This window comes from Aspergillus pseudoviridinutans (assembly GCF_018340605.1).
Source record: "Aspergillus pseudoviridinutans IFM 55266 DNA, scaffold_3, whole genome shotgun sequence".
In the NCBI taxonomy this organism is placed as follows: domain Eukaryota; kingdom Fungi; phylum Ascomycota; class Eurotiomycetes; order Eurotiales; family Aspergillaceae; genus Aspergillus; species Aspergillus pseudoviridinutans.
In genome coordinates this window covers 3,729,120-3,756,010 of record NW_025091283.1, presented here as the reverse complement: position 1 = coordinate 3,756,010, position 26,891 = coordinate 3,729,120, and the positions used below count along the sequence as shown (strand labels likewise).

General features: G+C 50.6%; 13 protein-coding genes across 13 annotated transcripts; 6 read left to right on the top strand and 7 right to left on the bottom strand.

Annotated features, from left to right (window-relative positions):
* Nucleotides 1–2,115: 2,115 nt before the first annotated feature.
* Nucleotides 2,116–3,006, bottom strand: Asppvi_005065 (uncharacterized protein; the record flags this gene model as incomplete). Its single annotated transcript, XM_043300995.1, has 1 exon — nt 2,116–3,006. One exon carries the CDS (start codon nt 3,004–3,006, stop codon nt 2,116–2,118), a length of 891 nt encoding a protein of 296 aa, XP_043156930.1.
* Nucleotides 3,007–3,410: 404 nt separating this feature from the next.
* Nucleotides 3,411–4,850, bottom strand: Asppvi_005064 (ferritin-like domain-containing protein; the record flags this gene model as incomplete). Its single annotated transcript, XM_043300994.1, has 2 exons — nt 3,411–4,442; nt 4,491–4,850. 2 exons carry the CDS (start codon nt 4,848–4,850, stop codon nt 3,411–3,413), a joined length of 1,392 nt encoding a protein of 463 aa, XP_043156929.1.
* A 1,525-nt stretch (nt 4,851–6,375) lies between these two features.
* Nucleotides 6,376–7,409, top strand: Asppvi_005063 (SDR family NAD(P)-dependent oxidoreductase; the record flags this gene model as incomplete). The annotated part of the gene is made up of 2 exons (XM_043300993.1): nt 6,376–6,448; nt 6,577–7,409. The coding sequence occupies 2 exons, from the start codon at nt 6,376–6,378 to the stop codon at nt 7,407–7,409; spliced, it is 906 nt and encodes a 301-aa protein (XP_043156928.1).
* A 234-nt stretch (nt 7,410–7,643) lies between these two features.
* Asppvi_005062 (isopenicillin N synthase family dioxygenase) lies at nt 7,644–8,811 on the bottom strand (the record flags this gene model as incomplete). Its single annotated transcript, XM_043300992.1, has 2 exons — nt 7,644–8,636; nt 8,737–8,811. The coding sequence occupies 2 exons, from the start codon at nt 8,809–8,811 to the stop codon at nt 7,644–7,646; spliced, it is 1,068 nt and encodes a 355-aa protein (XP_043156927.1).
* An 851-nt stretch (nt 8,812–9,662) lies between these two features.
* Nucleotides 9,663–10,873, top strand: Asppvi_005061 (amidohydrolase family protein; the record flags this gene model as incomplete). Its single annotated transcript, XM_043300991.1, has 2 exons — nt 9,663–10,653; nt 10,710–10,873. 2 exons carry the CDS (start codon nt 9,663–9,665, stop codon nt 10,871–10,873), a joined length of 1,155 nt encoding a protein of 384 aa, XP_043156926.1.
* Nucleotides 10,874–11,095: 222 nt separating this feature from the next.
* Asppvi_005060 (uncharacterized protein) lies at nt 11,096–12,754 on the bottom strand (the record flags this gene model as incomplete). The annotated part of the gene is made up of 3 exons (XM_043300990.1): nt 11,096–12,177; nt 12,236–12,601; nt 12,652–12,754. The coding sequence occupies 3 exons, from the start codon at nt 12,752–12,754 to the stop codon at nt 11,096–11,098; spliced, it is 1,551 nt and encodes a 516-aa protein (XP_043156925.1).
* An 844-nt stretch (nt 12,755–13,598) lies between these two features.
* On the top strand, nt 13,599–14,924 carry Asppvi_005059 (putative cell cycle control protein (Cwf23); the record flags this gene model as incomplete). The annotated part of the gene is made up of 1 exon (XM_043300989.1): nt 13,599–14,924. The coding sequence occupies one exon, from the start codon at nt 13,599–13,601 to the stop codon at nt 14,922–14,924; it is 1,326 nt and encodes a 441-aa protein (XP_043156924.1).
* Nucleotides 14,925–15,115: 191 nt separating this feature from the next.
* Nucleotides 15,116–16,459, bottom strand: Asppvi_005058 (YgfZ/GcvT domain-containing protein; the record flags this gene model as incomplete). The annotated part of the gene is made up of 1 exon (XM_043300988.1): nt 15,116–16,459. The coding sequence occupies one exon, from the start codon at nt 16,457–16,459 to the stop codon at nt 15,116–15,118; it is 1,344 nt and encodes a 447-aa protein (XP_043156923.1).
* Nucleotides 16,460–16,755: 296 nt separating this feature from the next.
* On the bottom strand, nt 16,756–19,389 carry Asppvi_005057 (decapping enzyme complex catalytic subunit DCP2; the record flags this gene model as incomplete). The annotated part of the gene is made up of 2 exons (XM_043300987.1): nt 16,756–19,285; nt 19,337–19,389. 2 exons carry the CDS (start codon nt 19,387–19,389, stop codon nt 16,756–16,758), a joined length of 2,583 nt encoding a protein of 860 aa, XP_043156922.1.
* Nucleotides 19,390–20,256: 867 nt separating this feature from the next.
* On the top strand, nt 20,257–21,157 carry Asppvi_005056 (DUF4112 domain-containing protein; the record flags this gene model as incomplete). Its single annotated transcript, XM_043300986.1, has 3 exons — nt 20,257–20,331; nt 20,400–20,614; nt 20,671–21,157. The coding sequence occupies 3 exons, from the start codon at nt 20,257–20,259 to the stop codon at nt 21,155–21,157; spliced, it is 777 nt and encodes a 258-aa protein (XP_043156921.1).
* Nucleotides 21,158–21,248: 91 nt separating this feature from the next.
* Nucleotides 21,249–22,424, bottom strand: Asppvi_005055 (uncharacterized protein; the record flags this gene model as incomplete). Its single annotated transcript, XM_043300985.1, has 2 exons — nt 21,249–22,275; nt 22,339–22,424. 2 exons carry the CDS (start codon nt 22,422–22,424, stop codon nt 21,249–21,251), a joined length of 1,113 nt encoding a protein of 370 aa, XP_043156920.1.
* Nucleotides 22,425–22,815: 391 nt separating this feature from the next.
* Nucleotides 22,816–24,780, top strand: Asppvi_005054 (putative integral membrane protein (Ptm1); the record flags this gene model as incomplete). Its single annotated transcript, XM_043300984.1, has 7 exons — nt 22,816–22,890; nt 22,948–23,145; nt 23,204–23,529; nt 23,591–23,631; nt 23,682–23,756; nt 23,825–24,435; nt 24,496–24,780. The coding sequence occupies 7 exons, from the start codon at nt 22,816–22,818 to the stop codon at nt 24,778–24,780; spliced, it is 1,611 nt and encodes a 536-aa protein (XP_043156919.1).
* A 448-nt stretch (nt 24,781–25,228) lies between these two features.
* On the top strand, nt 25,229–26,881 carry Asppvi_005053 (uncharacterized protein; the record flags this gene model as incomplete). Its single annotated transcript, XM_043300983.1, has 1 exon — nt 25,229–26,881. The coding sequence occupies one exon, from the start codon at nt 25,229–25,231 to the stop codon at nt 26,879–26,881; it is 1,653 nt and encodes a 550-aa protein (XP_043156918.1).
* Between the last annotated feature and the right edge of the window lie 10 nt (nt 26,882–26,891).

The following is a 26,891-nucleotide window of genomic DNA, read 5'->3' as shown; positions in this document are numbered from 1 at the left end:
GAAACGAGGTCAACTGAGCCGACGGATCCATTCAGCTCTTTGCTTTTTCTTTCTCTGGCTTGAGTCTGATCTGAATGCTGAATGGGTGTCTTGACGTTGGCACTATTGACTTTTAGCGCAAATAGTTGCTGCAATCTCCACCTTGTGGCGCAGGCTCACCAGCCACCCGTCGAGACATCTTCCAAAATCGAGCTGAAATCATACATTTCTCTGGGTCAATGCAATCATTCCGGTGTAGCCATATTGACCACAGACCTTCGCCGGACACTCGTGTCGCGATATCTGGTCTGGTCATCGGCGTGTGCGAGATCATGAGTGACGATCATTCGGCTGATATGCCTGTAACCCGATGCGGCAATAGACACGGTTCACTGTGCAGCAGTCACCGCCTCGCCTCATCTAGTATCCCGCGCTACGGGTGACTTGGGATGATAGCGTAGTAGATTATCAATTCTGTTGGGCTAGAGGAATAGAACACGGGATATGTGGGTTACAATAAATGGACGACCCCTCATCATCGACGTCATGGTAGCCTTGGTTCGAGGCCGACCAGCGTTGGGCGAAGACAGGCCTCCGAGTCCTCGGTCTCAGAGATCATCCTTTGCAAAAACGCGCTTGACAAGTGTCTCGAGTCAAGCAAATCGTTGATCCTTCAAGAACCTAGCAGCCTTGGTCAGCAAGAGACCGGCCGGCCAAAAGGCTCGCTTCAAATTATAGAATAGCCCAAACGGGCAGGTCGAGGATAGTGCATCATCCTCGTGGAGCGAACTGCATTGGCAAATATCCTGAATGGTTCATGCAGCCCAAGAAGCGAACAAACAAGTCTGTCAAGGTGGTGCCTTGATAATTTTTGCAAATCGCTATAGCCGCTCGTTCTGGAGTTGCCCGATTCCTGACATTGAGCTCAGAAAGTGTAGATACACCTTTCGTCGGGCCGGTATCGTGGACGCTATTTTCTGCTAGGACTGCATTTCCTTGGGTACCTGATGACGTGCCCGGATAGACAACCCATCACGGTAATCCTTTGTCTAGAGGGACGCATTCTCAGGTCAGCCATGCGTTCTCCTCCAGAAGGCATAGCCCCCTCGGGCAACAGCCGCAGGTTGCAATGCTTTAAAGAGTTTGGTCAACTGAACAACATGTGCTGCACTCGCTTCGCAATGAGCTGCCCACTCGCGGCAATCTCACATCAAGTGATGTACCGGTCTCTCAAACCCCAATGTCGCTGGTAACCTCCCCGCATTTGTCAAGAACATCCCAGTAAGGAGGGTGATGGTGCGACTCACTTTGACCACACGTCGTTGGGATTCTTATCCAGTCAACCAGGATCGGGAGCCCGGTCCTATACACCTCGACGACATGCACACCCCTGAGTGCTACACAGTAGTGAGTTTTTCTCGCCATTCGTATGCTTTCCTGGCCTCAGACAGTGAGCATTAGCGCGAATACGCAGTCAGAATAATCCTCGAGGATCTGCCCTCATCTTGTGATGGGACGACTCGAGAAATCAAGTTGGATTTGGCCAGCAGTATTTGGAGCGAGTTATGTTCTGACCCTATTTGATTCCGAACCGCAGCCTCGTAACGGTGATATAGGACTGAAGGACCAGAACCTTGCATGGAGCATATTGCACGGTAGACATTGGTTAAGCTTCGTGTTCTAGCGGTGCTTCAGTAGAGCGGCTTTCACATTATGTATGTACATGCTGGTGCCATATCCGGCCTTCATACGGGCGCGAATGCGGTGAAACGTAATTGCTGCTAACGTCCGACTGGAGCTCGGAGGGGTATTATGCCGTGTCTTCAAACAATTGGATAGCTTCGCAGCACCAGCAGAAACGAGCTCGCTTATTCAAAGTACCACGTCGCCGTTGCGGTCTGCGTCGACGTGACTGCTGACGCCCTGGCATGGGGGACGCGCCCGTGCCGGGATCATCCCAGAAGATCCTGGCAATCGAAGCCAGTCATGAAGTAAATCCTAGGAGTAACCGACAGCGAAATTGCAACAGGCTTCTTCAACGGTAAAATTTACCGGGCTCGAATTTCACTTCTCTTCAAACCGCGGCTGTAGAAGGCGTAGGGAACGATGATGCGACATTGCCCTGGCCTTTGTGGCTTAAAAGATACCGTATCCTTTCCACCAGACACCCCAGATCAACGGGCACAGTGCGCCTAAAGCAGCTGCGCCTACTGGAATTTCCAGAATGCTCCACACCCATAAAGTTCCGATGGCAGGGGCTCGCTTCATAACAGCATAGTATGGGTCCTCGTTGGTCATAGTCATCAGCTTAGTTCCCAGGAGCACGGCAACAGGCAAAAACGCCATTGTCCGCAGACTCGGAGGAAAAAGCAACTTCCGGACGAATGAAAGTGTGAGCTTGTCTTCAGACCAGGGGAAGAGCGAGACTTTCTCCTGCTTCGTATTCCCTCTATGCACTGATACGATGTGTCCATGAGCAAGATGGACGAGCAGTGTCAGCATGGGGAACGCGATAAATGCAGACTCGCGCAGGAGCTTTTCCAACTCGATCGTTTCCGCGTATTGGTGAGCCGCCAGGTAGGCCAGTGTAAGGTGTAATGTCGTCAGTGGTACGGAGAGTAGGAGCGTGTCGATTAATGGGGGAATCGGTTCATCAACGCCGTCGTCAGCTGTGTTCGGCTCAATCTGCGAGTCCTCAGTCGCTGGTCCTGCCCGGCCGTCCTCATCGCTTTGTTCCTTTGAAAGCGTTGAAGGGTTGAATTGGGAAATCTTGCCAGATAATGGATCCACGGTCATGAATCGCGTTTCTGGACCCGACTTTGCAGTACCCCTCTGTTCCTTGGCCAAGATTTCATTTTCTCTTTCAGCAATGAGTTCCACCAACGTTCTTCCCTTCGGTATGTCGTTGCGGGACTTTTCTTGAGGATGGGCTAAAGGGATCGAAGATGGATCGAACGAGTCAGGGGTGGAAGCTGCGGCTGTTGCTGCTGCTGCTCGTCGCTGTTTTCGATTCTTAGGACCTTCCATCTTGGCTAGTATGCTACCCGGAATGTTTGCAAGTCTGTAGACTCGTGGTTGATAGTCTTCGTGGAGGATAGCATAAGAGTTTGACATCTGTTGATGGAGGAAGCACAAAGCTAGCAAAACGACGGGACCGCCTCGGAGTTAGCGGGGTTACCGTTCTATATATACCTTCCCTACGATCCAGGACTCTCAGCGTCGCACTCTCGCCAAGTAGTATTCGTTTATAAGTAGCCACTAGAAGAACAGCACATATCTTGGAACTTCCATCATTCAATGACTTTTTGAAGACTAAGACGTATCATCCCCGTTTTCTTTACTTTTGACAATTACATGATCACTCAGAACTTCAAGCCAGATATATCATCTAACACTCCTTGCTTCACTGTACCACGCTCGATTGCATCAACTTAGCCGGCTTGGTAAAGAGCTGGGCCGGCAACTATATGAGAGTTGACGTTGCTGATGTTGAAAGGAGTCACGAAAAGATCAGTGTCCGTGATTGCGATAAAGATGGTACCATTGATCGCTGGGTCGCCGGCATATGTCGACAGGTCGGGCTGAACGGTCGTTCCATAGCTTGCATTGCCACTGGTGCTTAGTGTCGAGTACGTGACATTCAACTGTGAAGCCCACAGGACGTATCTCGGGGCTCCCGCAGTCGTGTTCGTGATGTAGCTGTTGTTTGGGCCCACACCCTTGCCCGGAGCGTCCCAGGACAGGGTGACTGTTCGACCAGGGTAGGAGAGGGGGCTTGTTCGATTATGGGTAATTGCCGGGCTGCAGTTCTCGCCCACGGTTGTCTTGTTTAGACATGAATCAGGTCCGGTCACGTTCCGGCTGGCCAGAACGTTCATGCCGCCACCTGGAAGGGTTTCATTAACCGCAGACGATCCATTGACCCGGTAAGGATTTGGTTGGTTCTCGATATACAATGCTGGGAAGTTCTGCCATACCAGTCTCGTCTGGTTCGCAGGACAGTAGCTGATATACGGAGCCAACAGTGTCCATGCCCAAGACTGGGGCACCCCAACCTCGAACCACACAGGCATTGGGAAGAGACCTTCAAACTGGCGGAAGATTAGCTGCTGGCGAGCCTCCGTGGTGATAGACTGGGTAAGGAGGCCCGCTGCCTCTCGCGAATCCAGGTGAGGCAAGAAGCCGTAGACACCAGCTTCTCCGAACCGGGTGAGCTTTTGGCAGAAGTCGATGAACTCGTGGACGGTGGCGTAAGGATAGTTGTAGACACATTGTCTAGGAGCCTGAGCACCCAGGATATTGGTCAGCATTGTTGCATGTCCAACCTCCTGGTCAGCCATGAATTCAATCAAAAATCGGTCTTCTGCCGTGAGACCAGCGGCAGTAAAATCCGCTACAGAGAATCGAGCCAAACCATCGTGGAACAGGTCCAGCTCGATGTACTCTTGGTAGAGCGCAAGGGCCTGGCAGCAGTCAGCTACTATTCGTCCAGCTCATCGGTGCAGGCATACCAGTGATTCATAATCAAAGTCGCTCTTCGCGTTGTAGATAGGAGTTGTGCCGTTCGTCCCAACGCCGCCTGCCGGTACATAAGGAGCCGGCTGGGGCTCATGGAGCTTTCCATCGCTCGGGTAGCTGGTAGCTCCTGGAGCCGGTCCCAAAGTCGGAATCCCGGAGCCAACAGAGCTGGCACTCTCGGCTCCACTGGTCGTGGGAGTCGCGGTATAGGAAGAGTGTGGTAACGAGGTTGGGTGGCTCACAATAGGTGGCACGGAAATAGAGGGTCCGTCGGCTCTCCTCACATTAGGGACTGCGAGGGTGGGAGGTAGCCCAACCAGCACGTTGGTCAGCAGAAAGTGTCTCCAGTTCATAGTGATGGGTAAAAGGGCGATATCCTCCTGGCATCCAGAAGGCAATTGATATGCTACCCAGTGATGTGCTAGGGAACCTTTCCAGCGCCCAGAGTGCAGCGTTGCGAAGCTACATATGAGGGCCAACCTGCCTTTAAGAATATGGTCAGAGTCAGGGGGTTCGCAATTGACGCAACTAATTCGTGATCAAGACATGACGCTGCTACTTATGCCGCTGAAGTTTCCAGATCTAGGTTGTTATCCATAGCATCGTTCCAGCGTCATAACTTGATTTGTCTCCCGAATTTCCAAAATCAGCATCGGAGTTTCTGTCCCTGAGGACTTCACCAGGTACCCTACTGACATCGATTCGTGGTTAGGTAGTCAATGTCAAGGTGTGTCGTCATGCTACAGGCAGCCATGAACGAATAATTCGTGGTGGAAGGATGGAGCAGCTGTATAGCTCCGGCTCTGAAATTCCTCCGGTGAGGAGGCGACGTCAGCTCCCAAGAAGGGCAGCTCTCAACCCAACTTTCGTTATACATTCGGAACTTATAGACAGAATACGTTGATTCGCCAAGCGTTGAGCAATCGGTGGTCCGCAACCACGAGCAGCAAGGGTTACTGCGTTTCGTCTGCAACATAAGGTCTTCACGAGGCATGACATATATCGCAAATGATCTGCTTTGTATAAATAGGTTACTCTTCCGATATTCCGATCCTATCAATTGATCTCGTATGTTGCATGCCAACAGTAAAGAGGATGTAGCGGATCTCCCGGTTACTATGACGTGGGATCAAGATCAAAGTGGACTTTTAGGGAACTGTCATCCGAGGCGTAAAGGTCACCAGGATCTTAGTGTGAGCCGCCGAATTCTCGGGGAAGTGATTCAGAAATAAATACTCAGTAGCATTGAAGTGGTTCATTCTGCTGCCACCTTTTCTCATAGTTGGGGTTGGTTCTATGCGAAGGTTGATTGATTACCAGAAAGAGATGATTATTGCATGAGAAGGGGTTCAGTTAAGCATCCTGGCTTTTCCTGCTTTCCAATCTGAAACTCTCCGAAAGACTTGAAGCATGGACTGTAGATGTCTGTCACATCATGCTTCGGGTTACTGGGATTTATGGGCTGTTGGTGTCGATCATGCATATCTCTGGGCTTATCAACCAGGGGTGCGATCATCACTCTCACACACAGCAGATTGTACCTACTTATCCCACTCGTAGCTCCAAGGACACTCTTGGACACGGTTTTCTGAACCTGGAGAATTTCCATGAATCTGGGTTTAACGAAGAAGAAAGTCATCAAGGAGCATTGCCGGAGCGTGGGATTTCCCCACATCGGCCATGTTTGCGAGATGCGGGGTCTTCGATGACGACAAATCCTCTAAAAGGAACAAATCGACTGTCTTCTCACTATGAACTGTCCTACAACACTTGCTTTTAGATAAATTGATCAACTCCATCATTTTCTGTAGAAATTGAACACTCCTAGCACTTGATATTGCAATCCGCTATTGGCAGCGCGCTCAGTAGTTCATCATCATGTCGCACCTGCAAGCTTCGAAATTGTTCTCCATCCACGGATGTGTTGCTGTTGTGACCGGGGCTGGAAGTGGTGAGTCTCCTTGAAGATATCTACCACTCTACGTAGAACGCGTTGTAGTTTGTTCTCCGCCACTGCAACACGATTGTGTTAGTAGATTTTGAACAAGATCCTATAATCACTGACGCATCCCTCAACAGGATTGGGACGTACAATGGCCCTTGCGCTAGATGCGAACGGTGCCTCAAAGGTCTTCATCATTGGCCGACGCGAGGACAAGCTACAAGAGACTGCATCCCTCGCAATCAACAAGACAATCATAACCATCAAGGGCGACGTCTCATCTAAGGAATCATTACAGGCGGCCTACGACTCCATCGCATCTCAGACGGACCATGTCGACCTCTTGATCGCAAACAGCGGTGTGATGGGTCCATCTGCTCGCCCGCCAGCCGCAAAAGCGGACGGGTCAAAACCAAGCCTCGCAGAAGTCCGTGATCAGCTATGGTCTGTACCCATGGAGGATTTTTCCAAGGTCTTCGATATCAACATCACAGGGTCATATTATACTGTTCTCGCTTTCCTGCCTCTGCTTGAGGCAACGAATAAGAGGAGACCGGCACCTGAGAAGAATAAGCTCTCCCCACCGACTGCGCAGGTTGTCATCACCAGTTCGATTGCGGGTTTCATTCGGCAGGTGCCCTTCAGTTTTGCGTACAGTCTTTCCAAATCTGCAGTGAATCATCTTGTCAAGATGCTTTCGACTACGCTGAGCTCGTACGATATCCGAGTCAATGGCATTGCGCCAGGCCTATATCACTCGGAGATGTCTGCGGAAGCATTCAAGGGCGGAGATAGGGGCATTTCTGACGGGTCGTTCCCACGCGAAAGGATTCCCCTCACGAGAGGTGGTAGTGAGGAAGACATCGCGGGTCTGATTCTTTGGCTGGCGAGTGCTTCCGGTGGCTACATCAATGGTAGCATCATCGTCACTGATGGAGGACGAACCGCAGTCCACCCGGCATCGTATTAGAGGCGGTGGGGAGCACAGAGTACTTTACACATGCAGGCAAGGTATCAGGTATCAAAAGGGCATACAGGATCAGTCACTGCGCTATAAGTGAGTAGCTTATATTAATCCATATCCATCGTTCACATAGAAAGAAACTCACTTGTAGTATTAGTGGTCAGTCTTGCTCGAGATACATAGAAACGCTGAATGTAAACATGACTCATTTGGAGATATACTTCAACAATAACACTCAGACTAGATTGTTGCTGTCAATCGTTGCACAAGATAGTCTCCGGCGGTGATTCCAGGGTATTTCTTTTTCTGGCTAGTTTCGTCCCCGAATGTCCCCGGTAGGGCATCAATAAATTTGTTCATATTGGGATTGCAGAAGTACGCGATACTATATCGCGCCGGGTACGCATCTGAGCCGTCACCTGCGTCGTCACCTGCGATACTCGGAGGCTCGACAACCCGATGACGAGTGCTCTTGATGATGTCGTTGGACCACCGAGCTAAGAGGTCTCCAGCATTGACGACGACTGTGTCTGCGATAGGCGTAGCATCGACAAAGGTGCCCTTGGGACTCCGAACCTGCAGCCCTCCACGACGATCTTGGAACAGAAGTGTTATAGATCCGTAATCACTGTGCTCTCCAGCACGAACCTGTCCTGGGTTCTTCTTGAAGACATCTTTGGGCACAGAAGGGTAATGCAGCAGACGGAGATTATTATCTCCCGCATCCACGAATTCATCAAAGTAGTGCTCCGGTAAGTTCATTCCAAGAGCGATAGCCCGCATGACCTCTGTATGGAGGGATTTGCACATTCCGAAGAATGACTGCATCACTTTCTTGAAATCCTTCCCTTCGTCATCGAAATGGTCTGGCCACCGATTAGGAAGACCGTCAACATCATCTCGACCAATCTCCATTGTCTCCTTGAGATCTGGCATCGTCGGCTTAGCAGTATCCTTGTCGACAGTATCTTCAGGTAAGCCGAGCTTCTCTTGTCCTGTCTTGATGTAACCGCGGTTCGACTGCGGGGAACTCCAGCACAAACTGTCTTTCTGATCCTGGGGCCGAGCGAAGAAGCGGGCTGAAGCCTCAAATACTTGGGACACTGTGGAAAATGGGATACCATGGTCTTTTAAATAGAGAAAACCCGATGTCTTGAATGCATTTGTGATGGAAACAGCGACAGCATGTTTATCGGATGGTGTCCCTCTCAGAAAGGGCCCAAAATCAATGACCTGTAAATTGACGGTGTAAGTAAGAAGGGAGACACATATCACATGAATACAAAAAGCAAAACGGCAGGTTGATAATTTTAAAGACGATCAGGATACTCACAGGAATGACGAGGTCGTCCTTTTCAATCGCTGTGGTGATGGGATGGCACGCATGCTGCGCCAGCTTGTCGTCCATTGTATAACGATCGGGATCTATGGCTCTCGAAGTTGAAGGGTGAAATTAGATCGTCAGATTAATGTACAATTCTTCTGATGTATTAGAAGAGCTATAGACGTCTCCTTGAGCTGGTGTAGAAAGACGTCGAGCGCAATCGCAAAGGACCTCATGTGAAATCACGACTCGGTCATGAACCAAGGTGAGGAAAAGGAAAATAAGCAGATCAACAGAGTTGGATGGATAGCAGCCATGGTTCCGCAGGAGATACGCCTCCCCTCCCTCACCTTAAATATCCTTCCTCATCCCCAGTCAACGATGATACGCTGGAGCGGGGAAGATAAACTCGATCTGCATGATGTTGCTGTCCGTATCTGAGCGATAAGGTATGGGTTGTCGGAAAGATGAGGATATCGAGGGTGGATAGGCTCTTTGACCATTCAGAGAAGAGCAGACCCTGATGAGAACTCACTCCTGCAGCTATCAATGACACTATCGAAGGCAGATGAGCCATTGATATGGAGTACTATTCTTGGGCCCTCGATACTTGAAACATGAGGGGCTCGGCAGCAGTCCATACATACGCTGCACATCACTTGCATCCCCTGCAGATGCATTACTGTTGTAACCTCATTGCGAATACCCCGCATCGAAAGATAAGAGACAAGTCAAGGTTGAACCTTGTCTCACTCGTTCTCTCTCATCTTCATGTCGAGTTCGCGAATCACCTGCATTTCGAGAATTGTATGATCATTCATAAGAGTCAAAGGTCGATTGCTAACGTTTTCTTCAGCGTGCTCACCTTTGCGAACCATCATTACTACAACCTTCCTAAGAGAGGCTGATTGATCGCCAGAAAGCAAAGAGAGAAGATGCCATCCCCTCTCATTGTTGACATTCACACTCATGTCTATCCCCGGTCGTATATGGACATGCTCCGCTCTCGCAAGGTAGTCCCCTACGTCCACGACCCAGTCAATGCGACACCACGGCTTGTCATCCTTTCTTCAGACGATGATCCATCAATCCCTCTGGATGAGCGCGGCCGTCCAGTCGACTCGTCGTACTGGGATATCAACGTCAAGCTGGCATTCATGCGACGCCACGGTATCAACTGCAGTGTCATATCCCTAGCTAACCCGTGGCTGGACTTTCTCGAGCCTGAAGAAGCTCAGACATGGGCAGAACGCATCAATGATGATCTGGAGCAGACCTGCGCGCGTGTCAACCAAGCAGTAGACCCCGACAACAAGCATGCTCCTCACGAAAAGGAGACGTTGTTCGCATTTGGAGCCCTGCCGCTCAGTGCGCCTACAGCAGACATTGTGGTAAACGAGATCAAGAGACTCAAGACGCTCCTGCATCTGCGAGGTGTGATTATGGGTACGTCTGGGTTAGGCAAGGGCCTCGATGATCCAGCGTTGGACCCCGTATGGGGCGCTTTACAAGAGACAGACACCCTACTGTTCCTCCACCCTCATTACGGTCTACCCGATGAAGCTTTCGGCGGGACAGAAGCGATGAACCGCTACGGCCATGTTCTGCCACTTGCTTTAGGGTTCCCGCTCGAGACTACGATTGCCGTAGCACGGATGCTCCTTGGCGGTGTTTTCGATCGGTTTCCTGGGTTGAAGATCCTGCTGGCGCATTCTGGCGGAACGCTTCCATTCCTTGCTGGACGGATTGAGAGCTGTATTCATCACGAGCGCAAGTTTGTCGCCAATGGCGGTAATGTACCGGGTCCTCAGAGAAGTGTTTGGGATGTGTTGCAGACAAACATCTACCTTGATGCGGTGGTATATGGTACTGCTGGCCTGAAAGCAGCCGTGACTGCAGCCGGTGGAGCGGATCGTCTCATGTTCGGTATGGTCATTCACTTCGCTGAATTCCTTTCTGCCGTTATACTGACATCTAGACAGGCACTGACCATCCCTTTTTCCCTCCACTTGACACTAGTGAAGACTCCGAATGGCCTAGTGTGACGACCAACTACAAAGCAATCCACGCTGCATTTGATACAGAGAAAGAAGCGGTCGGGGCAATCTTTGGAGGGAACGCAGCACGTATTCTGAATCTCAAATGAATGAAGTTCATACTCATATAGGTATCAAATATCATTGCGTCCTGCTTGACCCTCATAGGTCTCGTGCCTCGACTTCATCTCTATAAGAGCAGAGAACAAAGTAATGATATACTAAAAGCGGGGAATAATGATAGAGGCCTCAAAGGAGCGGCAGAGCGGACTTATGCGACATTGTGGGAATATTCAGCAGACGGGGACAGAAAGCGTGCCATTTTCCCATGTTTAAGAGGTGTTCTGAGTTGCTAGCAAGTCCCATCCCAGTAGCCTCCATATCTCTTGCGTAAACCAGTCGGGAACGGATTGCTCAGGAATTTGAGTACAGTTCTGCAACCTTTCAAGCTCATGTGGATCAAGTGTATCAGGTTGCTGTAGCGTACGTGGAAACACAGAACGGTCTGATCCGAACAAAGCCTGAAGAAGAGTCCCTTGTAGCTGCTGCTTCAGCTTGGCTACCCATGCCATTGCTTCAGGGACGTCCTGAGGTCCCAATGCCGAAGACGAGGACGTACAAGCATCTAATAAGGCTAGGCTTCTCTCCAGAGGCCAAATAAGATGCTTTGCCTCCATCTGCATAGCGCGCAAGGACTGGTCATCCAGCTTGACACCCTGCAAGCCTTGGGGAAGAGGTAACTTGGTCTGATCCACATGAAGATCAGGTCGAGTTTGTAAATCTTGGAAGACAAATATGCATAGTAAGGATCCCACGCGCGTAAGAAGAACATACAGAAGCCCCTCGAAAACAGCCCGATGAACTGCATATGCAAGATTCAAAGAGATTGCAATAGAGCCCAGTAGCCGACTGATCTGGCTGGCTGCTTCGTCAACAGCAGTGGTCGTGAGATTTTCCAGTTCCTGGCAAGGCTTTGCACTTTTCGACTTCCTAACCTGCTTGTTCTTTGGGTTTTTGGAGGAACCGGTGCTTGCGGAAATATGTCCGGCCTTGCTGATGCAGTATTGCTCCAAAGCCGTAGCTATAGCTTGATACAATCTAATGAGATGATAATCAAGCTGACCCTTGCCGTGAAGGTCATTTTCACTCTCCGAGATCTTTTCCAGTGCCTGTAAGATAACCTGAAAAGCGCATTTGACGCTGCGTAGGACGTGTTCTAAGTGAGGTCGCTGTGCCTGGAGGACAGGCTTCTTGCTAGGTCGACTGGTATGTCCTCTCCAACGGACTGCTGTGAGCACTTCATGCACAGCTACATCGCATAGATCCCCGGAACATTGTACAATAGTCGAGCAACTCGGCCGGCGTTGAATGGCTCTCTGAAGAGCGTAGAAGTGTCGCATGAACGATGCAGTGGCTGCTGAGATGACTTCAGTTAGTCAGAGTAGACGATAACGTTGACACTCTCAACTGACATTCTTCCATGTATTCGGGTTGCTCGACCAGTTTGCTAGATTCAAGAGCCATACCAAAAGCCTGATTCTGCAAGGTCAGCTGTGTCTTTGCTCTTTTCCTTGCGTTCACATTCCCGTTTGCCTTCCTCTTTGCCGATACTTGCGTATTCTCTTGAGACAAAGGGTTTTGTAGTTGTAGTTTCGCAAGAAGGGCCTCGTTACGCTGCTCCAGTTCGTAAATTCTATCCATCAACCGACTCTGCTCAGCTTCAGATCTCTTATAGGCTTGCTGCCAGAAGGAAACGCTGTCGAAGAATCGATCTTCCAAATAGTCCCTGCCGCAACTTTCTGCAGTTTTGATGTTCTTTCGGATCTGCTGCACATAGTCTTAAAACTTGGTAAGCTTAGTACAGAAAGGGGACTCCAGGCTTGGTAACCTTGGATATCCATGCCTGCCGGTTTCTGTTTGACGATGGCCATTGCAAGAGCTAGCTGAGCCTGGGATGGCATGGAGTTGCCCACCATGGGAGTTGCCTCCATGATCGAGAGTATCTGTCGCTTGACAAGGAATATTGACAATGATGGAATGGAAGTTGTGGACGAAGCAATCCATTGAAGGAGAAGGGTTCAGAGCCTGAGGCACAGTCTACACGCATCACTTTCTTCGGTCGGTTTATACATGACAAAGGCGCTTTTCTCTTATAGGTAGGACCTTGACGTTCTTGAGCTTTGACGATGGGCGGTTGTGATCATTTAATGAACTATTAACCATAGCTCGAGCGATCATTTTGTCCCATGAGGTGCTCGACCTTTCTTCCTGGTGATCCAGTGAGCCAATACCAGCCAGCATACTATTACATACTCAGTCACGAAAAAGGATCCATGAGGACAGATAGTATAGCAGAAAAGTCTCCCTTGGGACTACGTCTTCCAGTAGTTACGGCCAGAAAGAAACGCGTTGCGGGATGCTCGGTGATTCAGGCGTTTAGAACAGACTCAGGAAGTCATCTCAATCTGCATCAGCTCCATTCACTATACCTGGCACAATAGAGAATCCCGTGAGTCGAACAAATGTGTCCCCAGCCGGGGTTGTCGGATATTTAACGGGAGGACAGGAAGCAATATTTCCCTCGATAGAAGTGTTCCGCCACCGCCAACACAAAAAAACCCGATAAGAGCTCCGACCTTTCTCCACCTTCGTCTCAATCATGCCMATCATTAACCTCATTCTTTCTTTTTATGGTGATCGTTTGAATCCTCAAAGTCTATCAGTGCTTCAATAATTTGCGGTCTTTCGCGTCGCGAAATTTGTCTGCTGGCTAAGTCAGTTTTTCTTGCCACATTGAGATAACAGCGAGCTGCCCTCGCGCGAACTACACTCAAGATGCCCTCGGATGATGATCTTAAGGCACACGCTGCCTCTAACCAAGATTTCTATGCTCTCCTTGACATTCCACCTGCGGCCTCTGAGTCGGAAATCCGCCGTGCATACAGGCGGACAGCTCTCAAATACCATCCTGACAAGATCGCAAACCCGACGCAGACAGATATCGACAAATTCCACCTGCTACAGATTGCCTACGATGTACTCTCTGATCCCTCCGTACGGCAACTCTACGATAATGCGCGGGAAGCGCGCGAAAGAAAGAGGCGTGATGTGGAGATGATGGATGCGGCGAAAAGGAAGATGAAAGAGGACTTGGAAGCTCGAGAGCGTGCTGGTGCGGCTGCAATGGGAGGTGCACAACGAGGCGTCAAAAGGACTTGGATGTCTGCCGGCATGGCTGGAGCGGACGACGATGCCGAGGAAAAGCTTCAGCGCGAAATTGACCGGATTGCGGAGGATGGGCGGCGGCGACGCAAGGAGGCTGAGGAGCGACTGAAGCGAGAAGCTGAGGCCGAGGAGAGAAGGTTGCAGCAGGAACAGGAAGAGGCGCGGAGAGCTGCGGATCGGAGCAGTCAACGAGTCGACCGTTCACACGAAGGTGGCACGAATGTTTCGGAACTCGAGCGAGCCGTCAAAGTGCGCTGGGTTCGGGAAGGCCGAGGTCTGGATCTAGACCAAGATCGCTTGGTGTCTTTGTTCAAACCTTTCGGTGAAGTTGAGAACACGTTCATGCTCAAGGACAAGCGCCAGCGTGTTGGAGACAAGCGAGAGAAGAAGACTGTCGCGACAGGTGTTGTGGTATTCGCCTCCATTGTCAGCGCCCATGCCGCCGTGCTGGACAGCGAGAAAAAGCGACGCCAGAGCGCTGGTCAACCGGACAACGACTGGACACTCATTGAGTCCGTTTCCTGGGCGTCTGGCAACCAGCCAGACATAGTGGACACGGAAGACCGGGCCGCTTCTCCCATCTCCACGCCTGATGAAGCTTCGTCAACACCAAAAACAGCTCCTTCTGTTGGCCCCTCCAAACCGTCTTTCGACTTTTCCAAGCTCAAGTCAGCAGCGCCGCCTGGTGGTCCAGGCAAGACCCCCGGGAAAGCGCCCTCGTTTGCCTCGTTCTCCTCGGCCGCGGGCTCATCAAAGCCAACACCATCCGATGCATCCGCCAATGGACGAAGCACCCCAAGTTTTCAGGAGATAACATTAATGCGATTGAAGAACGCACAGCGCGAAAAGGAGCGAAAGGCCCTCGAGGCACAGCTTATGAAAGAGGATGAGGCAGCAGATGCTGCTGAGGCTGCTGCCGCTGAGGCCAAGGGCTAATTACATTTTTCTCTTCTTCTGGTGTTGAGCGTCTTTCGTTCGGTAGACTTCTAATTTCAGAGATACCCCTTTCAGCTTTGTTTCTTATAACATTCCTTTTTTTTCTTTTTCGATTGAGAAAAATTTCCCGTCTATAGAGATATTGGTCATTATATGTACAAGATATGATACACGATGTGCTGTGATCCACGTCACTCATTCCGCCGTTGCTCTTCTTCCTCCTCTAATTGATATAAGAGCTCCTTTGCCCGGTGGCCTTCCTGATTGTCCACCTTGCGAGCAATGTTCCTCGCTTCAGAGGAGATATACTCCCTCAGCCAGGGCGGCACAAGAGCTTTAACCTTCACTTCTCCCGACTCCGTTGCATTCGGTGATGCTTCTTCTGGCGCAGACCATGAAATCTTGAATTCTTGCTCGGGGCTGTACTGTGAACCTTCACTTGTGAGCACGATATCGGTCATTATCTCCAATCGACAAAGAGCTAAACCGATATTTCCAACTCCGCCGAGGAACTTCCCCGCGCTTCGGCCCTTTCTACCATCAACCTTGGAGATATTCGATCCGCTAGGTGGCAAGGCGGCCGCTGCAGAGGGATCATACACAGGAGCATCACCGGATGGAAGGGTGGAGTTCGCATACAACTGCACCGGCACAATCCGTTTCCGCACAACCCCCGTATGATGGGTACGGATCGTAAGCTCCTGGCCGACGTAGCAGCCCTTGCGGAAGTCAACCCCCCGCATCATGTCCATATTGCATTCGAGGGGAAGCGCAGACTCGCGGATTATCTCGCCCTGGCCCTCCGCTACACCGTGCAACATCCGCCGCACCGTGTACGTGCCCAAATCGACCTCGGAGCCGGCAACCTGAGTCTCATCCGGTAGATGGATGCGCAGGTCCTCCTCGCCAGGCGTGACAAGCCGAGATCCGAAACCCGGAGCCCGGGTATCGATGCATCCCGCAACGGTTGACGAGGGTGAGAACGGCGAGGATGATTCCGATTCCAGGTTATACGCCGCCCATCGGGGCTCAGCATGGTCTTTCCATGACGACCAGATGGTGCGTTCACCGTCTTCCAGCGCACGGAGCTTCAACTTTGATCGAAGCTTATGCTTCTTAAGATGCTTCAGGAGACTGGATATCTCGTTTTTGTCCACTTCGACCAGCCATGCCGGGTCATCAGTTGTAGCGGTCTCGCTGTCTCCTCTGGGCATCGGATAGATGAATGCATCGTTCAACACTCGACCTTGGGAGTTCAGGAAAGCCGTGTAGGTCCCCGTTCGGCGAGTTGTGCGGCTCGGGTCGTTCGCAACTAGCATATTCTGAGTAGTTAGACCTTGAAGGAATGTAGTGCTATCAACGCCTGTGATCGATATCAAACCCCGGTTCGTAAGTCGAGCATACCCGGACTGCGGCGGGGAAGAAGGGACAGCATCGCTCGATGGCTGAGAGCGGTACTGTACAGTGGTTGAGAAGAGCCTTGAACGGCTCAGACAGCGAGTGCAAACCCTTTTCGAAGATGCAATGGAACGCATCATGGCTGTGTTAGGCCGTTCATGACAATCTTACAAACGATCGTTTACAAATCAAGAGTTCTGGGGTATGACATCGACAACCGGGCGGTAAAATGTGGCAGAATTAGGATAAGATAAATGCATTTATTATTCAATCGGATGACCAGAGGTACACAGGGAAGAAGATGTATAAAATTTGGTTATCAAGGACAAGAGGGTTGTTCAGCGTTATACAATTAATACTAGGTCATAATGCACCTTCTGAAGGACATAGTTACATGTTGGTCCATTGTTGAAGATCAGGACGAGCTTGGACCTTATTTGTTTCCCTTCGCTACACCTTCCAAGAATCCAAGCAGGAAAGCTTTATTGACGGGGGATGAAACCTTGTTTGCGTTCGGCGTTTCAGTGCCAACCTCGGAGGCAGGACGACTGGGCGAAAGCGGACTAACAGCCGAGGAAGCGGCCGATGGTTTGGTCAGTGATGTACGGAGGTCGAGATTCCCAGAGGGTGAGGTAAGTGGAGAAACAGGCCGCTTGCCAAAAAGCGAGAGGAGAGCCTCCTTCTGCGCAGCTGTTTGGCTTGGTCGGCGGTCGAAGTTTGGCTGAGGAGGCTGAGGAGGCTTCATCACTTGCCCAGCACTGAGAGGTGGGGAAGTCACTTGCCGGCCTACGCCGTTCTCATCCTTACTCCGCGTCGGAAGAACCTTCTCTAGGTTTAGATTATCCGAGCGACGTAGTATCTGCGGCTGGAATGGCTTCTGTGGCTCTGCGGTCTTCACCCTGTTGGTACGAGATTGAGAAGACGCCCTTGACGAGGGAGGCTTAGGAGACTGGGAAGATGCTGGAGTGGGTGAGCGTTCCTTCTTGTCCGACTGCGGTCTGGTCAATATAGTAATGGGAGACGCAAGAGGCTGTGGGTGTCGATCTTTGTTCTTCCTGTTTGCGCCGTTATGGTTCTTCTTCGCTGGTTGCTTGAAAGCCGCCTCGGAAGGAACGACGGGCGGAGGCCCGGATGCACTGGTAGGATTGCGTGAAGCTCCCTTTGGTGTCACATTTGTGTTGGGCGCAGATCTCTTAGGAGAGCTAGGATCGGTGCGAGGCCGTTGGAGAATTTGTTTGCCAGCCGGAGAGACAGGCTGGGCCGACAATTCGGCAGGAGCCGGAGGAGTTGCTCCCTTGAGGAGATTCAGCAAATTATCTTGATGTTGCGATGGTTTGCGCTCAGCAGATGGCGTTTTCTCCGAGGATGTTGTCAAATTAGCGATCGTTGCCTTTGGCGTTTTCATAGAACTGTCTTTGAAAACGTTCAGCAGCGCTAATGAGTGGCTGGTAAGCTTAGGCGGTGGCAATTTGCTTGCTGGTGGTATAGCCGCCCCTTGAACTTGGGGAGCTTGCGCCGCCTGCGAGAATTGAGGATCGCCAGTCCTCTGGTATGGAGCAGGCGCTGGCGCTGGCCTATGAGTCTGCGCGGTTGCGTGCAACTTGGACGGATGACGATTTGAAAACTGTGTTACCCCATGATAACCGGCCTGGGGACCTCCTAAACCAAGCGAGTGCGGGGGTGCTGGCAAATGCGGAAGAGCAGCGCCATGGTGTGGTTGCCCGGGAATCTGTAATGAATTGTCATGTTGCCCAGAGTAGGCAACTTGCTGAGGGAAGCCTGGAAAGAAATTTGGTGCCGAAAGAGTGTGAGGTTGATGCGGTGGGGGAATAGCCTCATGGAAGACATTAGGGGGTAGTGTCTGGTCATTTGTTGAAGACTGATGAGTAGGTTTGTTAGAGGCGCCGCTTCTTAACAATTCCAACAGAGCATTGGACTTGGAAGCGTCCGGACCAGCAGTCTGCGTAGGAGGGAACTGATCCTGGGTGGAAGTCGAGTGGATTTTAAGAAGTCGCTTGAGATGAGAAGAGGCGTCATCTGCCGAAGTAACTTCAGGCAAATCACTAGGAACAGCATGCTTGGCCAGTATATGGTGGATAGCGGGTTGAATGGCCTCGTCCATAGATGTTTCCCCTTCCAACTGCGACAGCTGTTTGACGCCACCTGGTTGCGCCTTTGCGTCAAGCCGCCGTTGTTGGGCGATCCATTTCTTGAGTGGGTGCATGAACGGTGCAACCATGTAGAACTTGTTCGCATTTGCAACCGCCAAATTTTCATCATTTGGCTTGCTCTTCTTCATTAAAGTTGGCAAGTCCGACAGCTTATACCATTCAATCTTGCTGATTTCTTTCCGGGTACGAGGTTCAAAGTGAGCATCCTGTGGCACGCCACGGAACACGTATAACCTCATATGCTGTTCTCTCATGGTGATCTCGATATACTTGACGTCCTTTTCATCCTTCACTAGCCCGGCCTCCCGAACGTCGTAACCAGTTTCTTCGTAGACCTCCCGGATCGCGCAGTCGAGGTCCTTTTCATCTTTATTGATTTTACCGCGGGGGAAGCTCCAATTAGCGCCCTTCTTCCAGCCCTTGACCAGCACTACCTCATCCATGTCCTGATTCAACAGGATGGCACCACGCACCGGCACACGGGTCTTGTAGGCCAGAAACTCCGAGAACGCTGTAATATGGTGGTAGTGGGACCATTGAGACATCAGTGGACAATGCTGAAAGATGCGCAGCGCAAAAGCTTTCAGAGACAACGAGGGAAGCGCCGGGTCCAACGGCCGAATGAAATCCTCGTAGAACCATTGCGCCTCTTCCACTTGGAAACAGATCCGTTCGACGGACTCCAGCTCTTCGCGAGGTAAATTTATAATGAAGCGGACACACAGGTCATCCAGCCCTAATGTCAGGGAGTCCAACCATTTAGCATCGTCATCCACATCACCATCACCATCACTGCAGTCGCCGTTGATACACTGAGCGACCGGAGAGAAGACGAAAACTTACAGTCCTCCAGCTGCATCTTTGTTTCTGTCATGCTGTCCGACGTCTTCTAGCATTTCAACACGGCCTTTGTCTGCGTGATGAGGTCTCTCCGAGAACCAGCGGTGCGGAGAGAGAGGCGGAAATAGAGGGGGAGAACAGCACACCAGTGATGCAGCTTCCAGTAGGGTGCTTGGCAGAAAGCACCCGCCCTAAAGCGTAGCGTTGCTGAGAGAAAATGGAAAGTAATGGCGAGAGCAAACCAATGGTTTGTCTACCTTGAGAGCGAGCGAGTCGATAAACAACCTATGTGAAGGTGGGGGTGTGAGGTTGAGTGCGTTCACTCGTTCTGTGATAACCGAGTGTTGGGCGACAATCACAAGTGACGAGAGCTGCTGAGACCGACGAAGAATACCTTACCCAGCACAGGTGATTTGTGGCGCAGTCATCCAATAGTAGCTTTTCATGGCTCAGTAAAAGCGCCACAGCTGTGGCGCTGGGGCCTGTGCCGATCAGCGGTCAAATCAGGGAAGGGAAAAGTGATGATCGTCTGAGCTGTTGGGCACGGGATGACGTCTCTGGTGTTTATGTGAACCAAGGGGAGAACTGAGAGACGGTAGACAACGCTCTGGCACCTACAAAGCTACAAGTGCTGGTTGACAGATACTATTTATTATTCATCAGCTGACCTCAAAAAAACCTGCTTATACCGCACTATCTGTGACCTGCTACGTCAAATTTTGGAAAGCTTAGTTCATTTAAAACATTTATTATTGATCTCCGTCAAAGAAGCCTACCCAGATACAAAGAATCTAAGAGCTCTCTGGGATCTTTACGCCTCGCGAAAGCAACTCTAGCCAGATCGATCGGATTCTCGTTAAATATCCTACTTCAGTAGCGACTCCCGTTCTAGGTAACGTTCGTTTTACTTTGACTAAGAAGCCATGTCGAGTGCTCTGGCCTCTTTCGTTGGAAAGAGAATTTTAGCGGAATCGGCGAGGAACCATTTCGGCCAAGAGGTAACTCATGAAAGGTCACCAGTTGGAAGGCATTTTTGTGCATAGCAACTGATACGGATCTTGCCCAGGATCCCTACTTCGAAGAAGTTCCGGCTTCGCGACTCTACCGAGCCTTCGGCAAGAAGACAAAGAGGAGACGGAAAGCAATCCCTCCTGGACTCTCTGAGAATGATCAGAGAGTCCTCACCCGGGTGAAACGCAGGGCGTACAGACTAGACTACTGCCTATTCAATCTCTGCGGCATTCGCTTTGGCTGGGGCAGTGTCATTGCGCTGATCCCATTGTGAGTTCCGTAATTGCTCATGTTGGAATTGACACTGATGCTCGTCAATCTTTCAGTCTCGGCGACGTTGGCGATACGGCACTCGCCATGATGGTCGTAAGGAACTGCGAGGAGATTGATGGGGGTTTACCAGCACGGCTCAGGATGATGATGATGATCAATGTGCTGATCGACTTCGTTATCGGTCTGGTCCCATTCGTAGGGGACCTCGCGGACGCTATGTACAAGTGCAACTCAAGAAACGCTGTCATCCTAGAGAAGCACTTGCGAGAAAAGGGAGTGAAGGCGCTTAAGGCGCAAAGTCGAACTTCAGAAGGGGCCGTTGATGCCAGCCTGCCGGAGGAATTCGACAGATTTGACCAGAGTGCCTTGGACGAGCCGCCTAGATACGAGAGTCAGGCACAAGCGGGACCTGCTAGACCTGAGCCAGCCAGGAATCCGCAGAGAGACCGGTCGCAGAAGGGGTGGTTTCGTAAATCATCCAATCGTGCAGGTGACTTAGAGGCTGGAGCCGGTGACAACCCAAAGTCCCGTGGTCGATGAAGAGAAAAGGATACTCCTCTTAGTTGGTGCTAGTGCTTTTAATTCTTGCTGAAGCAATAAAGTGTCATCTGCGGTTCCAAAAAGCCACCCATCAGCAGGTCAATTCAGGCCGCGATCTGGTGCATGCGTAGCATAATTCGAGTGCTCGGTTAGTGGCAGCAGTGTCAGCAGCACCATTGTTGCCGGAGTTCAGCATGAAAGCGCCACAGAAGCTGCATTGAGGTACATTGGCAGGGACCGAGGAAGCTTGAAGCTTACTCGCAGTCCTAGTCACGTTGGCCATGACGCCGGGATACTTCTCGCCTTGGGTCTGGACGTAGCGCATCATCAGCTCATCAATGGACAAGTTCTTCGTGAGCACATTTTCCGATGGTGGCTCGGCAGGAATGATAATTCTGGTCAGTTCAGGGAAGAAACTGGCGTAGTTGTGCACCTCGGCTTTGAACAAGTCCCGAAGTGGGAAGTTGAACTCTACACCAAACGGTGACATTCCATCACACACTTGCCATGTCAAAGATGAACCGCGTCCCTTGGCGACATTGGCAAGCGTCTTCGCGGCGAGCCTGGTATCTGAGTCTCCCCATAGCACTCCTCTGCACGCCATTTTCTTCGCAAATGCAACAACAAGTCTGGTGATCAGAACGTAATCGACATCAACCTTGGATGTGGAAGTAGCAATCGAAGCACGGAAAGCATCAAGGCGGTCTTTGTCAGATAAGCTGGTATCATCGGCAAAGCCGTCTTTGGAAAACTGAGAAATGACTTCCTGAAGATCGGGATCCAGCCCGAAGATACTGTGAAGCGGGATCCGAGTAAAAGAATGCAGAGGAAACGTCTGCTGTAGCAATCTAAAGCCCTCATCATACGACGGACTACCGTCATGAACAGAAGAAGGTTCGATAACAAGCACATGGAGATCGAAGCCCGGTGAGGGATGCGACTTGGCGAGTTCATGTTGGATTTGAGCGTTCAGTATGTGCAACAAGACAGAAGAGGAGATGCCACAGGAAAGAGGCAAGAGCAGCTTGCATGGTCCGGTCCTTGGCATGTTTCTCCGAAGACGATAGTTCTCCATACGCTTGAACACCTTGAAATTAACGAATCTTGCATAGCAAGTTCTAAATGAAGATAATTCAGTCAGTCATCTTGTCCCCGCCACCAAATCTTTCGAACCCACGTACTTGCATAGACGGCGGGTGCGCAGCGTCAATATAGCCTCCGCATCACTGCAGTCAACGCAGGGATCTGAAATTTGCTTTCCCGGCATTTTGCTGCTTGCTGCCTAGCTTGACGTCGAATGTCTCCGGTTGCGATGACTATCGACGAGAAATTTCGCATAAAAGGCAGAAACCTAATGGCGGTGCCGCCGCGGGTGCAGTTTGATTGGTGGGACCGTCACCACGCGGCTTCCCCGGTTCCAGTATACCTCGCCACGACAGCCTGTACGTACAAGTAAGCTTCAACTCTAGGACTCTCAAGCCGCGATACTATCACGAAATCACCTGTCCTAGAGAGGACCGATCGACAACCTTCTGAAAATTATCTGCCAAATTGAAACATAATTGCGAGTCTTGTTTGCCGTCGGATGGTCTGCGGTCGCGCATAGATTCTCCTTTTGGGTATTTGGAAGCCTAGCACGGCTGTTCGTCGTGATCACAATGAAGGGCTTGCTCCAGACACTATGCTTGACTGCCGCTCTGGCAGGACGAGTACTTGCAAATGAAGTTCAATTGGTGCGCATAGAACTGACAGATTTCCCCGCCAATAACTAACGTAATCATTCTACGCAGACACAAGACGAAGCCCACCGACAGCGATGTTCAGGGATGTACAGTCGCAAGGCGTGGGGCGGAAGCATCGATCCGTATATCGAGACCGTATTTGTCAAAGATAACGAAGCCGGCGATAGCGATCCTCTTGTCAGTGTCGTGATATTCGAATGGAGCGACGAGAATCTGATCGGGAGATCCGTATCTGATGACCCTGAAGTGTGCCTTCCCAGTGTCGCCGCAGATGAAGTTCCCGCGCTTACACATGTCCTTATAGGCGAAAGAGACTATTTGCGACCAGGCTAGCGTTGAGGCGAAACTATGCGAACAAGGTCAACTAGGTTCCTTCATTCTGGCCGCCAACGCGAGCGATGCATCCAAATTCCCTATTATATCTCAGGCGGTACATCTGAACAATCCATCTGCAATTAATTACCCTATCAAGAAGACCGGCTTCTATTGCGTCAGCACCTATGGATATTCCGGGAAGGATTACAAAGCGGCAGTTGAGTTCAGGAATTCATACGGTGAACTTCCCGCTGCGCAGATTGCAAAACTTCCGTTCTACGGTGGTTTGACTATAGTCTATGCGGTCATTGGAGTGTAGGTCTTTGATTCATAAGGCCATTTCCAAGTCCTAGCGGTACTGACAGGCTTAACACAGATTTTGGGCATTCCTATACGTTCAGAATCGTCATGACATTCGTGAGTAGAAACCTTTAATTGGATGGTCTTCCAATTACTGATGATTGCAGTGCCGGTGCAAAACTACATTACCGCTATTTTGGTCTTCTTGATCGTGGAGCAATTGATGACCTGGGGCTTTTATGGTATTTCACCCACCCTTCGCGCCTCCGCTGGGGTCCAATTTTGCGTCCAAGTCCCTGACGAATAGCAGATTTCCAGAATCGGCACGGTTTGAATATCGGTGCAAAAGTGTTAATGGTAATCGTCGCTGTCCTGAATGCGGGACGCAATTCTTTCTCCTTTTTTCTTTTGCTCATCGTTTGCATGGGATACGGCGTTGTCAAGCCCTCTTTGGGCCGGACCATGATTTATGTCCGTATCCTGGCCATCACTCACTTTGTTTTTGGCGTCATCTATGCTGTCGCAAGTCTATCAATTACACCCGATAGCGCTGGACCACTGGTCCTCCTCATCGTGCTCCCACTTGCTGGTACACTGACTGCATTCTATGTGTGGACACTGAACTCCTTGAACGCAACCATGAAGGATCTGATCGACCGAAAGCAGAAGGTCAAAGCAATGATGTACAAGAAGCTCTGGTGGTGTATTCTGGGCAGCATCATCGTGATCTTTGGCTTCTTTTTCATCAACTCATTTGCTTTTGCTGGTCGTAGCGAAGCAAGCTTTGTTCCAGAGCATTGGAAGACGAGATGGTTTGTGCTAGATGGTTGGCTCAACCTTGTGTACTTGTTCGACATTGGTTTCGTTGCCTATCTTTGGCGGCCTACTGCGAACAACAGGCGGTTTGCAATGAGTGACGAGGTATGTTCTTGGAAAAGCTTCTATGGTGCCCAAGGAATGCATATTAACACCCGACTGTAGCTTGCACAAGACGATGACGGGTTCGAGATTCGATCTTTCAATAGTGGACTGGACGACGAAGAAGCGTTTGGAGGCCCAGAAGGAAATTCCGCCTCCGCAACACGCCGTGAGTTGTCACCGGTACCTCCTAAACCTGTTCCATCTGCTCCGCGCCAGCGAGACTCTCTCGATGGTGAGACAATTTTCGCTGTAGGTGAGGATGGTGACAAATGGTCTGAGGACGAGGACGAGTCTCCACGAAACTCAAGCGAACGACAGAGGCTCACTGCCCATAAATCGGACTAACTGGCTCATGGCGGAGGAGCCAAAGTCTTGTCTCAAATCAGATTAAGTGTGAATGCATTATGCGTTCTCTATCCTTGTGTTCAGAAGTGACATCAAATCATCTTTATACGAATTCTCGGGAAGTTGAAGGTTCGATCGATCTTCTAAGGATCTTTCCGTTTAGTTTTCGACTTTGCAGGCATTTGATGGCGTTTGACCTATTGGTGTATTTTTAGATTGGCTCTAAGCTCCTACTGCTCCAGTTATGGACTAATTGAATTTATGTGTATATGCTACAAGTTAAGAGACATATGTTCGAATACCCGGCCGAAAAACAGCACTAGAGATATAGTAGACGCAACACTGGCGTACCTGGAATTCCGCCTTTGTGTCTACTTTACCTACCGCAGCCGTCATAGCATCCCACCTTGAACTCATAATCGCTTACCTTACCGTCTGGCTGCCAGCCATGCACAACAATGACCCAAGTAGTCAACCCTTTGACAATTCAGGAGATGCCGCCAAAGATGATGTTCAAGATAAATCCGACACCGAAAACAGCCGCGCCCTCGCGACCTCCCTCGTGAACAAATGCCGTCGTCTCCTCGGCGAAATAGATACCCTCCAGTCTATGCTCAGCCGCAACCTCCGCAATCCCCAACTGGTCGAGGTCCGATCGCTCCGATCCAACGTTCTATCCGAATTGCGCATGCTCGAGAAACTCTCCAAAAAGGTGCACGCGGTGTGTGCTACGGCGGATACAGAAACAGGATCACATGATGACGAGATCGAGCTACGACTTCTGCATGCCTTGCGGTCGTCGAATCTACCTTTTTACGAGGCTGTTTGGAATGTTGCGAAGAATACATGCACGGGTTTGGTTGCTTTTGGCAAGCGGTTCTACTGGGACTGCGGTGCGCAACATGGCGGAAAGGGATCTGACGAGAGCCAGGCGAAGAAGAAGCCCAGTCAGGACAAGCGCAAGAGCGTCTTTGTCGATATTGTTGCAGATGATGGTGATGAATGGGTGAAGGTCTCCACAATTTCCGAAAGTCGTCTCCTTTTCGAGATGGCCAAGAAAGGGTGGGAGGCGGATTCGGAAGATGGGGGGGATGGGGAGGCTAGAACCGTTTTACGAAATTACGACAATGACGACTTCGACAGCGACGATGACGATGATGATGAGGTCGAGCTGATTAAGTTGGCGTGCGATATGAGAAAAGCTGCCAATGCTATACGGATCAGGTATAAACATCCTCGGCTGCGATTCGTGATCCCAAAGATTGATGAGGGGGAAAGTCCCGAGATTGATGATTTATTGAAAGAGATTCGGAGCTATGGTATCACAGTGAATTGTGGAGGGGAAGTAGCCAGACCGCACACGGAGGATGCAGAAGTTCCCGAACATGCTGCTGTCGAGGAAAGGGAACTGTCTCAATTGCTTCCCAGCCCCTTCAAGCGATTCACTTCCACTTTGAATGTGGATTGTACTCTGCTGCTTGCCATGGTTTCAGACTTGTCACATTACAAAACCGTAACCCTTTCTCCCTTCCATCATAAAGCCATTTTTAAGCAGGTCGAGGTAGAAAAGCAGCGGCCATTGCTGCCCACAGAGCTTTGGCCGGCGATGACCGCGCATGACTTGGTCTGCACGGAGGAAGCTGCGAGGAGAATGCGGGAGATAGTCGATACTATCGGAACGGAGGCAGAGAGAACAAGGACCCAGTTATTGATGGGCGATGCACCCTTCAATGACTGTGACACGACGTCTCTCCTTGAGAAGTTCCAGGAATTGTCAGATTATGAAGTACCATCTGGCTGGAAAATTCCCATCAGAACGGTTAGAGCCAAATCCGCTATTGAAGCGGCGAGGGATCAAGGGACTCTACCTCCAGTATCCCGCAAAGTCGCAAAGGTTCTCTCCGATATCAACTACAGTGTGTTTCTGTATGGGTGGTCCACGGGACTCACAACCATATCGAGCAATCGCACTGTGGTCAAACAAATCGAGACCATCATCGAGGAGCATAGGAATGGCGATGAAGGCTTGGAGGGGCCTCTGGTGTGGGTTTGTGACACTGCCAGAAGCTTGGCGGGGAAAGACAAAGATCGAAAAATGTAAAATCCCTCGA